Here is a 14,825-nt window from a genome sequence, read left to right as displayed (position 1 = left end):
ATGTCTCAGTGTGCGGCCACTTTATAAATTGCTCCAGTTTAATAGAATACTTTTGTGCAGGCAGCTTTGTTTAATTTTGAGCAACATTAAACTCATCTGTGTGCACCGGATACAGTTATATCTGTACAGCAGATTTCTTGCCATATTAAGGACAACAAACTTTGATTGTCTAATCCAGGGGTTCTCAAACTCGGTCCTCAGGACCCCACACAGTGCATATTTTGCAGGTCTCCTCACAGAATCACAAGTGACATAATTAATTCCACCTGCGGACTTTTTAAAATGTGTCAGTGAGTAATTAATACACCTGCTGGGTTACACGCAAAACATGCACTGTGTGGGGTCCTGAGGACCGAGTTTGAGAACCTCTGGTCTAATCCATGGCCAGTGGCGGTTCTTGCCACGGGCAAGCGGTACTTTTGCCCGGGGCGCCGCCTTTCCGGAGGGCGCCGGCGCCATCCGGAGGGCGCTGCACCAGGGCAAGATCCGCCACTGTGCCCCCCGCAGTGCCCTGCTGTGCCCCCCCCGCTTTGAAGGGAACTAGACGCGTAGCGTCTAGTTTCCCTTCATGGAGAGGACCTTAGTTGTGCGGTGCGCGATGACGTCATCGCGCACCGCACAGCAAAGGTCCTCTCCATGAAGGGAAACTAGACGCTTCGGTCTAGTTTCCCTACGTCTAGAGGACCTTTGCTGTGCGATGTGTGATGACGTCATCGCGCACCGCACAGCATAGTGGCACAGACACTAGGGGTCAGAATTGACCTCTAGTGTCTATGCTGTTCTATGGGAGAGACGTAATAACGTCTCTCCCATAGATCGAAGAGAAGAGAGGAGAGGAGAAGAGCGGCGCCGCCGGCGGAGGGGGTCTGGATCAGGAACGGGGATGGTAAGTATACTTTTTATTTATTTTTATTTTTTCATTTAGCGCGTTGACCACGCCCCCAATTGAAGCCACGCCCCCCCATATTTTGCCCGGGGCGCCACAAATCTTAGAACCGGCCCTGTCCATGGCTAATGGTGACGCCTGGCTAGTGGTTCCCATACATCTACGATTAATTGCATCAATTCCCTGTGTTGTAAAATGTTGTAAATCCTCAATTCGACTATTTCAACCCAAAAATGATTGGAATCGGCGAGTCTGAGATTTTTAACATGCTGGACTTTGCCGATCCCCGACAAATCGCTGATCATCGGAGTCCGATAGGCAGACCGGCATAGGCACAACTGACAATACAGTAGATGTATGGCCCGCAAAACGGAACTCTTTTTCTCTGACGTCCTAAGTGGATGCTGGGACTCCGTAAGGACCATGGGGAATAGCGGCTCCGCAGGAGACTGGGCACAACTATAAACAAAGCTTTAGACTACTGGTGTGCACTGGCTCCTCCCACTATGACCCTCCTCCAGACTTCAGTTAGAATCTTGTGCCCGGCTGAGCTGGATGCACACTAGGGGCTCTCCTGAGCTCCTAGAAAGAAAGTATATTTAGGTTTTTTATTTTACAGTGAGATCTGCTGGCAACAGACTGCAGCGAGGGACTAAGGGGAGAAGAAGCGAACCTACCTAACTGGTGGTAGTTTGGGCTTCTTAGGCTACTGGACACCATTAGCTCCAGAGGGATCGACCGCAGGACCCGACCTTGGTGTTCGTTCCCGGAGCCGCGCCGCCGTCCCCCTTACAGAGCCAGAAGCATGAAGAGTCCGGAAAATCGGCGGTAGAAGACTTCAGTCTTCAACAAGATAGCGCACAGCACTGCAGCTGTGCGCCATTGCTCCTCATGCACACCTCACACTCCGGTCACTGATGGGTGCAGGGCGCTGGGGGGGGGGGGCGCCCTGAGGGCAATATAAGACACCTTGGCTGGCAAATCTACATCATATATAGTCCTAGAGGCTATATAGATGTAAAAAATACCCCTGCCAGTATTCCAGAAAAAGCGGGAGAAGTCCACCGGAAAAGGGGCGGGGCCATCTCCCTCAGCACACTGGCGCCATTTTTCCCTCACAGCTCCGCTGGAAGGAAGCTCCCTGGCTCTCCCCTGAAGTCTGCAAGCTACAGAAGGGTAAAAAAGAGAGGGGGGGGCACTAAATTTAGGCGCAGGATATATATATATATATATAAGAAGCAGCTATAAGGGAAAACACTAATTTATAGTGGGATCCCTGTGTTATATAGCGCTCTGGTGTGTGCTGGCATACTCTCTCTCTGTCTCCCCAAAGGGCTTTGTGGGGTCCTGTCCTCTGTCAGAGCATTCCCTGTGTGTTTGCGGTGTGTCGGTACGGCTGTGTCGACATGTTTGATGAGGCTTATGTGGAGGCAGAGCAGTTGCCTGTAAATGTGATGTCACCCCCTGCGGGGTCTACACCTGAGTGGATGGTGCTGTGGAAGGAATTACGTGACAGTGTCGACTCCTTGCATAAAAGGTTTGACGACATACCAAATGTGGGACAGCCGGCTTCTCAGCCTGTGCCTGCCCAGGCGTCTCAAAAGCCATCAGGGGCTCTAAAACGCCTGCTACCTCAGATGGCAGACACAGATGTCGACACGGATACTGTCTCCAGTGTCGACGACGATGAGACTAATGTAACTTCCACGTTACATGATTGAGGCAATGAAAAATGTGTTGCACATTTCTGATGTTACCCCCGGTACCACAAAAAAGGATATTATGTTTGGAGAGAAAAAACTACCAGTAGCTTTTCCTCCATCTGAGGAGTTAAATGAAGTGTGTGAAGAAGCGTGGGCTTCCCCTGATAAGAAGCTGGTAATTTCTAAGAGGTTACTAATGGCGTACCCTTTCCCACCAGAGGATAGGGCACGTTGGGAAACATCCCCTAGAGTGGATAAAGCGCTCACACGCTTGTCAAAGAAGGTGGCACTACCGTCTCCGGATACGGCCGCCCTGAAGGAATCTGCTGATAGAAAGCAGGAGGCTATCCTGAAATCTATATATACACACACAGGTGTTATACTGAGACCAGCTATTGCTTCAGCATGGATGTGCAGTGCTGCAGCTGCGTGGTCAGATTCCCTGTCAGAAAATATTGATACCCTAGACAGGGACACTATATTGCTAACCGTAGAGCATATAAAAGACGCACTTTTATACATGAGGGATGCACAGAGTGATATTTGCCGGCTGGCATCCAAAATTAGTGCAATGTCCATTTCTGCCAGGAGAGGGTTATGGACTCGGCAGTGGACAGGAGATGCAGATTCCAAAAGGCACATGGAAGTTCTGCCTTATAAGGGTGAGGAGTTGTTCGGGGATGGTCTCTCGGACCTCGTTTCCACAGCAACAGCTGGGAAGTCTACATTTTTACCCCATGTTCCCTCACAGCCAAAGAAAGCACCGTATTATCAGGTACAGTCCTTTCGGCCCAATAGGGGCAAGTGGGTTAAAGGCGTGTCCTTTCTGCCCAGAGACAGAGGTAGGGGAAAAAAGCTGCAGCATACAGCCAGTTCCCAGGAGCAAAAGTCCTCCCCCGCTTCCTCTAAGTCCACAGCATGACGCTGGGGCTCCACAGGCGGAGCCAGGTATGGTGGGGGCCCGTCTCAAATATTTCAGCAATCAGTGGGCTCGCTCATGGGTGGATCCCTGGATTTTTCAGATAGTATCTCAGGGGTACAAGCTGGAATTCGAGACGTCTCCCCCCCGCCGTTTCCTCAAATCTGCCTTGCCAACCACTCCCTCAGGCAGGGAGGCAGTGTTACAGGCAATTCACAAGCTGTATTCACAACAGGTGATAGTAAAGGTACCCCTACTTCAACAAGGACGGGGTTACTATTCCACAATGTTTGTGGTACCGAAACCGGACGGTTCGGTGAGACCCATTTTAAAATTGAAATCCTTGAACACATATATAAAAAAATTCAAGTTCAAGATGGAATCGCTCAGGGCGGTTATTGCAAGCCTGGACGAGGGGGATTACATGGTATCACTGGACATCAAGGATGCTTACCTGCATGTCCCCATTTACCATCCTCACCAGGAGTACCTCAGATTTGTGGTACAGGATTGTCATTACCAATTCCAGACGTTGCCGTTCGGTCTATCCACGGCTCCGAGGGTCTTTACCAAGGTAATGGCCGAAATGATGATACTCCTTCGAAAGAAGGGAGTTTTAATTATCCCGTACTTGGACGATCTCCTGATAAAGGCGAGGTCCAGAGAGCAGTTGTTGGTCGGGGTAGCACTATCTCGGGAGGTGCTACAACAGCACGGCTGGATTTTAAACATTCCAAAGTCACAGCTGGTCCCTACGACACGTCTACTGTTCCTGGGGATGGTTCTGGACACAGAACAGAAAAAAGTATTTCTCCCGGAGGAGAAGGCCAAGGAGCTGTCATCTCTAGTCAGAGGCCTCCTAAAACCAAAACAGGTGTCGGTGCATCACTGCACGCGGATCCTGGGAAAGATGGTAGCTTCCTACGAAGCGATTCCATTCGGCAGGTTTCATGCAAGAACCTTTCAGTGGGACCTGTTGGACAAGTGGTCCGGATCGCATCTTCAGATGCATCGGCTGATAACCCTGTCTCCAAGGACAAGGGTGTCTCTGCTGTGGTGGCTGCAGAGTGCTCATCTTCAAGAGGGCCGCAGATTCGGCATACAGGACTGGGTCCTGGTGACCACGGATGCCAGCCTTCGAGGCTGGGGGGCAGTCACACAGGGAAGAAACTTCCAAGGACTATGGTCAAGTCAGGAGACTTCCCTGCACATAAATATTCTGGAACTAAGGGCCATTTACAATGCCCTAAGTCAGGCAAAACCCATGCTTCAAAACCAGCCGGTACTGATCCAGTCAGACAACATCACGGCGGTCGCCCATGTAAACCGACAGGGCGGCACGAGAAGCAGGACGGCAATGGCAGAAGCCACAAGGATTCTCCGATGGGCGGAAAATCACGTGTTAGCACTGTCAGCAGTGTTCCTTCCGGGAGTGGACAACTGGGAAGCAGACTTCCTCAGCAGGCACGACCTCCACCCGGGAGAGTGGGGACTTCATCCAGAAGTCTTTCACATGATTGTAAACCGTTGGGAAAGGCCACAGGTGGACATGATGGCGTCCCGCCTAAACAAAAAGCTAGAAAAGTATTGCGCCAGGTCAAGAGACCCGCAGGCAATAGCTGTGGACGCTCTGGTGACACCGTGGGTGTACCGGTCGGTTTATGTGTTCCCTCCTCTTCCTCTCATACCAAAGGTACTGAGGATAATACGGAGAAGAGGAGTAACTACTATACTCATTGTTCCGGATTGGCCAAGAAGAGCTTGGTAACCGGAGCTTCAAGAAATGATCTCGGAGGACCCATGGCCTCTGCCGCTCAGACAAGACCTGCTGCAGCAGGGGCCCTGTCTGTTCCAAGACTTACCGCGGCTGCATTTGACGGCATGGCGGTTGAACACCGGATCCTGAAGGAAAAGGGCATTCCGGAGGAAGTCATTCCTACGCTGATTAAAGCTAGGAAAGAAGTAACCGCAAACCATTATCACCGCATATGGCGAAAATATGTTGCGTGGTGTGAGGCCAGGAAGGCCCCAACGGAGGAATTTCAGCTGGGCCGTTTCCTGCACTTCCTACAGTCAGGGGTGACTATGGGCCTTAAATTGGGTTCCATTAAGGTCCAGATTTCGGCTCTATCGATTTTCTTCCAGAGAGAACTGGCTTCACTACCTGAAGTTCAGACTTTTGTTAAGGGAGTGCTGCATATTCAGCCCCCTTTTGTGCCTCCAGTGGCACCTTGGGATCTCAACGTGGTGTTGGATTTCCTAAAGTCACATTGGTTTGAGCCACTGAAAACCGTGGATTTGAAATATCTCACGTGGAAAGTGGTCATGTTGTTGGCCTTGGCTTCGGCCAGGCGTGTATCAGAATTGGCGGCTTTGTCATGTAAAAGCCCTTATCTGATTTTCCATATGGATAGGGCAGAATTGAGGACTCGTCCCCAGTTTCTCCCTAAAGTGGTATCAGCTTTTCATCTGAACCAACCTATCGTGGTGCCTGCGGCTACAAAAGACTTGGAGGCTTCCAAGTTGTTGGACGTAGTCAGGGCCCTGAAAATATATGTTTCCAGGACAGCTGGAGTCAGAAAGACTGACTCGCTCTTTATCCTGTATGCGCCCAACAAGTTGGGTGCACCTGCTTCAAAGCAGACTATTGCTCGCTGGATCTGTAGTACGATTCAGCTTGCACATTCTGCGGCTGGACTGCCGCATCCTAAATCAGTGAAAGCCCATTCCACGAGGAAGGTGGGCTCTTCTTGGGTGGCTGCCCGAGGGGTCTCGGCTCTTCAACTTTGCCGAGCAGCTACTTGGTCGGGGTCAAACACGTTTGCTAAATTCTACAAGTTTGACACCCTGGCTGAGGAGGACCTAGAGTTTGCCCATTCGGTGCTACAGAGTCATCCGCACTCTCCCGCCCGTTGGGGAGCTTTGGTATAATCCCCATGGTCCTTACGGAGTCCCAGCATCCACTTAGGACGTCAGAGAAAATAAGAATTTACTCACCGGTAATTCTATTTCTCGTAGTCCGTAGTGGATGCTGGGCGCCCATCCCAAGTGCGGATTGTCTGCAATACTTGTACATAGTTATTGCTTAACTAAAGGGTTATTGTTGAGCCATCTGTTGAGAGGCTCAGTTGTTATCATACTGTTAACTGGGTATTGTATCACGAGTTATACGGTGTGATTGGTGTGGCTGGTATGAGTCTTACCCGGGATTCAAAATCCTTCCTTATTGTGTCAGCTCTTCCGGGCACAGTATCCTAACTGAAGTCTGGAGGAGGGTCATAGTGGGAGGAGCCAGTGCACACCAGTAGTCTAAAGCTTTCTTTATAGTTGTGCCCAGTCTCCTGCGGAGCCGCTATTCCCCATGGTCCTTACGGAGTCCCAGCATCCACTACGGACTACGAGAAATAGAATTACCGGTGAGTAAATTCTTATTTTAAATCATTGCGGGATGCGGTCACCATGTCAACACTAGAATGTCGACAGTTAGGTTGTCAATACTGTGTAGACATGGAACATGCTGACATCTGCAGAATGCTGACATCTTCAAAATGTAAATTTCTGATGTGTCCACATTTCAAATGCCGACATTCTGCAGAATGCCGACATTAGGGTTAGACTGATGGGGAGGTTGGGATTATGTTTAGGGTTAGGGGTGAGCATAGCACTGCTCCGCCTTAGCACTGTGTCGTTAAAATTCTGAGCATGACACATGTCATCAGTGTTGACATGTTTCGACATTAGGACCATACCAACATTTACATGTTAACACGCCAAACTCCTGATGGAGCTGAGTATGTTGCATTTTATAGAACAGACTAGAAGGACTCTTTGATGTTCTTGTCTCATTTGACCAACTCACTTGCAACCAAGAAACAGCCAGTGCATCCACATCCAGGTCAGCAGCAGGACGATGACAGTAATGGGCAAGCTGAACACAAACCATGTGCCAAAATTCACCACCTCGGCATCCGGGTAGCGGCTGAAATACAAGAATGGAATATGTGTGCGACATAAGAGCAGTGACTGTAAATGTTCAATAACATTTCAAAACATTTTTGACCATTTCCTGAGTCTGGCAGTGAAACCAGGTGGGAGGGAATGGTCTCTATCTCCTGGGCCTTTACTCCAGGTGACCTACTTCTTGAAGTGTTCCAGAAAGATGAGGCTGGTGGATGTCCCAATGATGGTGGTCAGGCCACCGATGGTCGCTGCGTAGGAGACACTTAGTGACAGGCATTTGCAGATCATGTGGTCATGTTTGGATCTATATTTTCCCTTTTCCGTTGGGTCTCGGCACTCAGCCGATGGAAGAACCAGAATCTGTGTCTGCAAGAAAGGATAAAGCACTTATACATAACAGGGTTCCAAAACATGATCTGTATCATTTAGAAGAATAAGAGCTCTATGTATATTACAGTGCAGCAGGGTTTGGACATTATGTGTAGGCTATGCCATGGTATCTGTAGACCAGTGGTTCTCAAACTGTATGCCTAGGCACCCTGGGTATCCTCAGAGCACTTGCAGGGGTGCCTTGGATTGGTGGTCCAGGACCAATTCAAATTATTTATGGTCAATGTACTGGGCAAAACCAGTGTTGGTGGCTGTCAATCATAAAATATGTGGACAAACAGAAGCAAATCTCGTCCCTCACAACTCAATCGAACCTAAAGATGACATATAAACACAATTAATTTAACAATTCTTTCTAAATTTCTCAAAAATAAACTCTTGGCCTAGGGGTGTCGTGAAAAAATTTCTGATACTCTAGGGCGCCGTGATTCAAAAAAGTTTGGGAACCACTGCTGTAGACTATTTAATTTTGATGCCATTTACATTTGTAATGAATAGTGTAGTCTGAGCTACTGTAAGCGAAGGGAAAGTCTACCATCATTTAGAAAACTCAACCTATGTTTTTCTGGAACAGTTTTTATTGATTTTACAATAACAAAAACAAGGCAAGCACAGCATCACATTGTATATAAAACATAAAAGTACAGAAAGTGGGCTGCGTATTACCCAATTAGCCTCCAGACAACAGTAAACAACAGAGGAGATATCTCAAGGCAAAATAAGGCATCTTAGGAAAAAAAAAAATAGATGTGCGGGAAAGGCTGGAACGTCTGAAGCCATGCAAAACTGCAAACATCTTATCAATGTCCCAAAATATTGAGTGTCCTTAATTAATTAATGGCCTAAATGTAGCACAAGAGTCAGGTAGTATCTGCACTAAAGGGTTGATGTGATACTTTTCTATGTGTGGAATCCCAGGAGGGATGGGGCGTGTAGTGTACCCATGGACGTTCCCCTGTCCCTGAGAATATTGTCTAGTCTCCTCCTCTTGTTGCTGTCCAAGTCACAGTGCTGGACTAGAAATAGCACTAGGAAGTTATAAAAAGCAATCTGTGCTAACAATTCGTTATTAATTTAAGGGTTTCTTTAACTACACGTGGTTGCAAGATCCCAATGTCAACAGCACAATCATAGCAAAGCTCTATCACTATCCCAGTTCACAGGTTGAATATGTGCCAAGTCCCAGACAGCGTGAATTGGCTGATCTTTCATTTTTCTCCTTTAGAATATCAATAAAATATATGAGCGCTAGTGAATTTATTGATATAGATCTGCGTGGAAGCTGGCTGGATTTTTGTAGGATCATCCAGATCATTGGAGTTCAGAAGCTTTAGGAGCCAGCAACGTCTTACCTGAGGGAGAGACTGCCCATTGGTGGAAGGCTTTACAAAACTCATGGGATTGGCAATCATATGAACACCGCTGAGATTCTGCTGGTAGAGAACAAATTGAAATAGAGAATCACTAACGAAATACCAAAAAACAAAGCTTTCCTTTTAATTTCAGAAAGCCCTTTCATAAATTACCCCCCCCCCCCCCTTCCTTTCCCAAGAACCATTTCTCTTAACTAAGTCTATGGGGGGCAACTCAGTTGTTGGCGATAGCTGCAAGTTGCCTATGTTCGGACCGCTTCTCCAGTAACCCGCTGCCACAAACATTACAGATTTTCCTCCTCAGCCCATAGACGTGCCCAAGAAAAATCTGTGACGTTGCTCTACTGTAATTTTGCACATTCAGGTGTGGGGTATGTGTGGAAGCCGTGTACACACAAGCACTCTCACGGCTAATGTTATGCAATGTCCAAGCCTAGTCCCTGTTTCTACACCAGGGGATGAGGGATATTGGGAGCTGGACTGCTTAACTACATGGTTCCTTCCTCACAAGTTACAGGCTCCCAAAATGAGTGTTTTCCATCAAAAACTAGTGTGCGTAGTTGACTTTAGATGTCGTTACCTTGCTCTGGATGAGTTTGCTCAGGTCTTTGGCTGTGGCCCTAAAAAGGAAATGAATCAGACAAGCAATTTATTGCCATGATCATACCTTCTACATTTGCCTTAATAACAAGTATAAATCCCTCTCAACTTCTACTGGTTGAGTGGGGTCGGAACGCCATTTGTTATCTGCTGTCATCTATTGCATGTCTGTGCATCCAGTTATGAAGTGAGAGGGGACAAAACAATCTATAGCAAAACAAATCGTGGGAATGGTCATGTATGAAACTCCTCTTTTCCTACAGATATTAGTCGGCCAGCAGGGACCTCTTACTACTGTGTTTCGGTTTATTATTGTGCTTGTTTCCAGTTGTACAGCACTGCAGAGTATGCGTGCACTCTAAAAATAAATTTTAATAATATAACTAATGATATTAATAAAAATGTTGACTATACAACTGAGCGTTTCAAAATATTAGTAGGCTGGTCTTGTGCGTGGGCAGTGACCAGTCCGCTTGCGGGACAATGGGGGAGGTGTATCAAACCTTCGAGCGAGAGGCTAACTCTGACACATGGTAAAGGTGCTTCACTCCAGCAGGGCCATGAAGATACGGGCAATGACACTAGAGATAGATTACTTCATTTGCATCATAGAGAGGTTTTGTCATTCAGGAGCAGATTTACTAAGCCTTAGAAAGTGATAAAATGGAGAGAGATAAATTACCAACTGTCATTTTTCAAATATAACCTGTAACATGGCAGTTAGGTGCTGATTGGCTGATACTTTAGCTCCATCCACTTTATCTCCTCCAAGGCTTAGTACATCTCACCCATAATTAATCTAATTTATTGATTAGTCTTGTCTTACTCCTCGTTGATGAAGATAAGTTCAATTGACGGCTGGTTCTGCTTCTCTTTTCCACCTGAAATACCAACACAGCGTGTCAGACAGACCAGCCCAATACTAAATCCTTTGTGACAAGCAGATTATAGTGTCTTTACCTCCACCCAAGGGACAGTAATATAAAATTATAATATTTACTATCACGGGGAAGGTGTATCAAGCCTTGGAGAGAGAGATAAAGTGGAGCAGTTGCCCAAAACATACAATCAACTACTCACTGTCATTTATCTAGCACAGTCTTTGAAATAACAGTTAAGGTGGGTACACACTGGCCGATATATCGGGCGTTCTCTTGAATGACCGATATATCGCAGGTCCGTCGGCCAGTGTGTATGACCGATATGTCTGTGAATTCCGTCGTTCACAGACATATCGCATCAACCCCACAGCACAGCCGACGGCCAATATATCTACCGATATATTGGCGTGTCACTATGTGTGTACGGGCGGCCGACAGCCCGTACACATGCTGCGGCAGCCGGGTGTGACTGACAGCTGAACTGGGCGGGCGTGTGTACACGCCCGCCCAGTTCATGACGGATCGGGCAGTGTGTATGCTCAACACACTGCCCGATCCGTCCATAGATATATCTGCTGATCAATTGATCGGCAGACATATCTATCAGTGTGTATCCACCTTTAGACACTGATTGGTTGCTTTGGGCAACTGCTCCACTTTATCTCTCTCCAAGAACTGAGACACCTTCCCTAGAGACAGACTTCAGTCTTCTGCTTGACTTGCTGCGGACAAGGTATCAACATGTAATCATTTGGAAACAGTACATCAATAATGATCTACAGTATACAATCTTGGCATCAGGCAATTGTATTGACATTTATAGCCCTACGTCGACTCGTCACCAGCCAACCTGTTGCTGGACAACCCAAAACCGATTGCAGGAAGAAGCGCGCTGTGACAGCAATCTCATTTCCATCTACCTGCATTCACCATAAGCTTGCTGTAACACATTGACTGATAACGTGAGTGAAGTAGGGGCAAAGAAGGAAAGAGTGTACTCTTCTTCTCCTGCTTCTCTTAACGCGCCCGTCACAGTGACTGCAGGAAGTAGAACTGTCTGGTATCGATTTGCACTTATTGTGCTAAGAAACCTTATTATTTCTCCATGTTAAATTGTAGTGTTTATTATAATTATTCTGATTATTAGCATTCTTAGTATTTGAAATGTGCACCTGCATTTTTCTGTTTTCTGCATGGCACTACAGGCCCTTATTAACCCTGGCGTGAATGTGTGTGTGGGACAATGTTGTAGGGAATATAGATTGAAAGCTCCATTAGAGCAGGGACTGATGGCCAAATATTCTCTGTAAAGTGCTATGAAATATGTGTGCGCTATATAAATAATTACCAACAGAAGGAACCATTGATGGTTGCTAACCATCAATGGTCCATGGCCAACCCTAAACAGTTACTGTATTGGGTTAGAGAGTAGGTTGGCGCCAGACATTGAGGGTTGTCCTCTATGCCTAGGACAACCCTAGACAACCCTAGGGTTTGACCAGAGAAAAGAAGGGTAAATTACTGCCTATCCTGTGCACAAATTGGGTAATCTTGATACCATGAACAGTAGTTGATGTCAACTCAAGCAATCAATGAGAGATAAAGTGGAGAGAGGTAAATTACCAGCCAATCAGCCAAAAAGTGACAGGAGCTGACTGGTTGGTACTTTATCTCTCTCCAAGCTGCGGTTATCACAAGAGTTATAGAGTCACCTTTCTGTTGTCCATTCTCCACAGCTGCAGAACCATTCGCCACCGTCCCCTCATGCTCCTCATCGGCGCAGGTCAACTGCTGCAGAACCGCATCCGCAATGGGCATCACCATGGCCGTGGACGAGGTATTGGAGAGCCACATGGAGAGCAGAGCGGTGCAGCACATGAAACACATCAGGAGCCTGAGCGGAGCAGAAATGAGTCAGTTCCTGCCACCATGGTGAGCCGTTCCCTCAGGATGCTGTGACATGCATTATGTTCCAGTGACGTGCGGTAGATATGTGCTAGGTATGTGGGTATTAATATGATAAAATTATATGACTTTGTATATTTACTTAGAGCTTATAGTCACGCTATGGGGCTGATGCTGGGTGAGGACTGCGCCAGTTTGCGCAGAGATTCTTGCGTGATTTCACCCTGCGCCTGCTCAGAAAGGCAACCCATTACTTCTCCAGACAATACCCCTGGAATAACTGCATCGGAGGCGGTGCTGTGGGTACTGTGGGTGTTTGTGGCCCCCTGGTATCTATGATGCTCCCAGTCATGAGGGGTTTCCAGATGGTAGATCGACAGTCAACAGGAGAGAGTACACGTTTCCACTAATTTAGCTCAGACATGGTGAAACATACAAAACAACACCAAAGAAACTTGTGTTGACCATTTTTATGTCAACCATTTCCATGTTGACCTTTTGACCCCATCGACCTTTTCTATCTGTGGACCCTTTGTACTGTCTTCCTTTTTCATGTGGACCTTTTGTACCTGCCGACCCAATACATGTTGACCATATGGTGTCGACCTACTACTGACTGTCAACCTATTTATTGTCGATCTGTTAATCCACACCCATCATGAGTGGGCATAGCATTATCAAAGTCATAGGGTGGATGTAAAGCGAATACTCCCAGGGTTGAAGCCATTCTGCATTGAACAACCATCTTGGGCTATATTATCTGTTAAGTGTTTGATGTGTGGCTCCAAAGCCACCAACTGACCAGCGGAGTGTGGCGTCCTATTTGGGTGTGGGAGAGGGGGCGGGGCACGGTATGACAGGGAAGGTGGGGGGAATCTCTCCTAGACTGTGATATGATTGTAAGGGGAAAGGGCGGCTTGGCTTGTATTCTGTTTTTTCTTTATCGGGAATATTTTTTACCTCAGGGTTGCAGTGACATCACAATGACAATACCTTACTGTATTGCGCAGTATCCTGTATACTTATTACTGTATAATACTGCTAATAATAAGAGACTTATCTGCATATAAAGGGTTGAGTTCTTCTGCAGCGTGTACTTACATGCCCGGCTTTGCACCAGACAACATCACCATTCTCAGTGCGATCCTCTTGTGCAGATTCCATTTCTCCACGGACGCCGCCAGACATATGACCCCCATCAACAGCAGTGTCGTGTTCTTCACGTATTCCGCAGCCACCTGTCGGGAGAAACCATCACATTAAGGGGCTGATTCCGAGTTGGGCGGAGCTTCTTAGATGGGCACAAATAAAAGTGAATTTTACGCATTTTTGCGCATCTATGGGCAATTCTGAGTCAGACCGATCTTTGCATGAAATAGGAATTTCTAGTCGGTAACTATCAAGAGATCTGTCTCTGGGCCGTATTGCGGGTCTGTAGCTTTATCTCTCTCTACTTTATCTGTCTCCATGGTTTGATACATCTCCCCCTCTGTGTGTAGAGTGCCACCTGCTTCCTTTTTTATGTCTTCCGTGCTAGTCTGAGTCATGTACGCAGTAGAGAAGCCTCTTTCAGAGGGATCTCTTGCACCTGGTGAAAGTGCAGATATTTTTGATGATGACGTTTGTAGCTGTAGATGGAAAAATAGTGGGAGGACCTGATTCTTCCTTGAAGATGCACAGATCTGGAGACTGGCATTAGCATTAGAGATGTGTGCCGAACCGTTTTTGCCGATTTAACTCTGATTCGTCGTCCGGATTTGGATTCAGATTTGCCAAATCGCCATGACTGGTTTTGGATTATTATTTTTTTGCAATAAAATTACAAAAAGAGCTAAAATCACATAATGTGGGCCTTTTTTTTGTTTTGTTCCTAGAGTATTATTAACCTTAATAACATTAAGTGTGTAACGGAGCTAATTGGCTAGTACTTTATCTCTCTTCGCTTTCTCTCTCTCCAAGGCTTGGTACATCTCCCCCAAGTGTAAATAGAGGTACAAGAAGAGGATTACTGGAGAAGAACAGGTTAGTGAAGATGAGTGATGTGCGAGGGAGCAGCTACATGCACCTAGTTACAGAACTAGCATGCTCAGGGGAGAGATCTGTACATAGAAAAGAAAGTGAAACGCGTCGCCATAATGTTGCTGGACAGATCCAGATTCCACTGTCTGTTCAATTTCAGATCCACTGTTTAGCGACACATTCAGACAT

At 46.9% G+C, this 14,825-nt stretch overlaps 1 protein-coding gene across 1 annotated transcript in view; it reads right to left on the bottom strand.

Moving 5' to 3' along the window:
- Nucleotides 1-14,825, bottom strand: part of SLC13A4 (solute carrier family 13 member 4) — a 57,703-nt gene that overhangs the window by 24,056 nt on the left and 18,822 nt on the right. Inside the window, exons 3-9 of the mRNA XM_063930067.1 lie at nucleotides 13,719-13,855; nucleotides 12,425-12,606; nucleotides 10,658-10,712; nucleotides 9,812-9,851; nucleotides 9,211-9,291; nucleotides 7,647-7,834; nucleotides 7,368-7,487 (exon numbers count right to left, since the gene is read on the bottom strand). Coding sequence (XP_063786137.1) covers nucleotides 7,368-7,487; nucleotides 7,647-7,834; nucleotides 9,211-9,291; nucleotides 9,812-9,851; nucleotides 10,658-10,712; nucleotides 12,425-12,606; nucleotides 13,719-13,855 — 803 coding nt within the window. The remainder of the gene's footprint in view (nucleotides 1-7,367; nucleotides 7,488-7,646; nucleotides 7,835-9,210; nucleotides 9,292-9,811; nucleotides 9,852-10,657; nucleotides 10,713-12,424; nucleotides 12,607-13,718; nucleotides 13,856-14,825) is intronic.

Source organism: Pseudophryne corroboree, chromosome 6 (assembly GCF_028390025.1).
Source record: "Pseudophryne corroboree isolate aPseCor3 chromosome 6, aPseCor3.hap2, whole genome shotgun sequence".
Taxonomy (NCBI): Eukaryota; Metazoa; Chordata; class Amphibia; order Anura; family Myobatrachidae; genus Pseudophryne; species Pseudophryne corroboree.
This window is presented reverse-complemented; position numbering and strand designations above follow the sequence as displayed.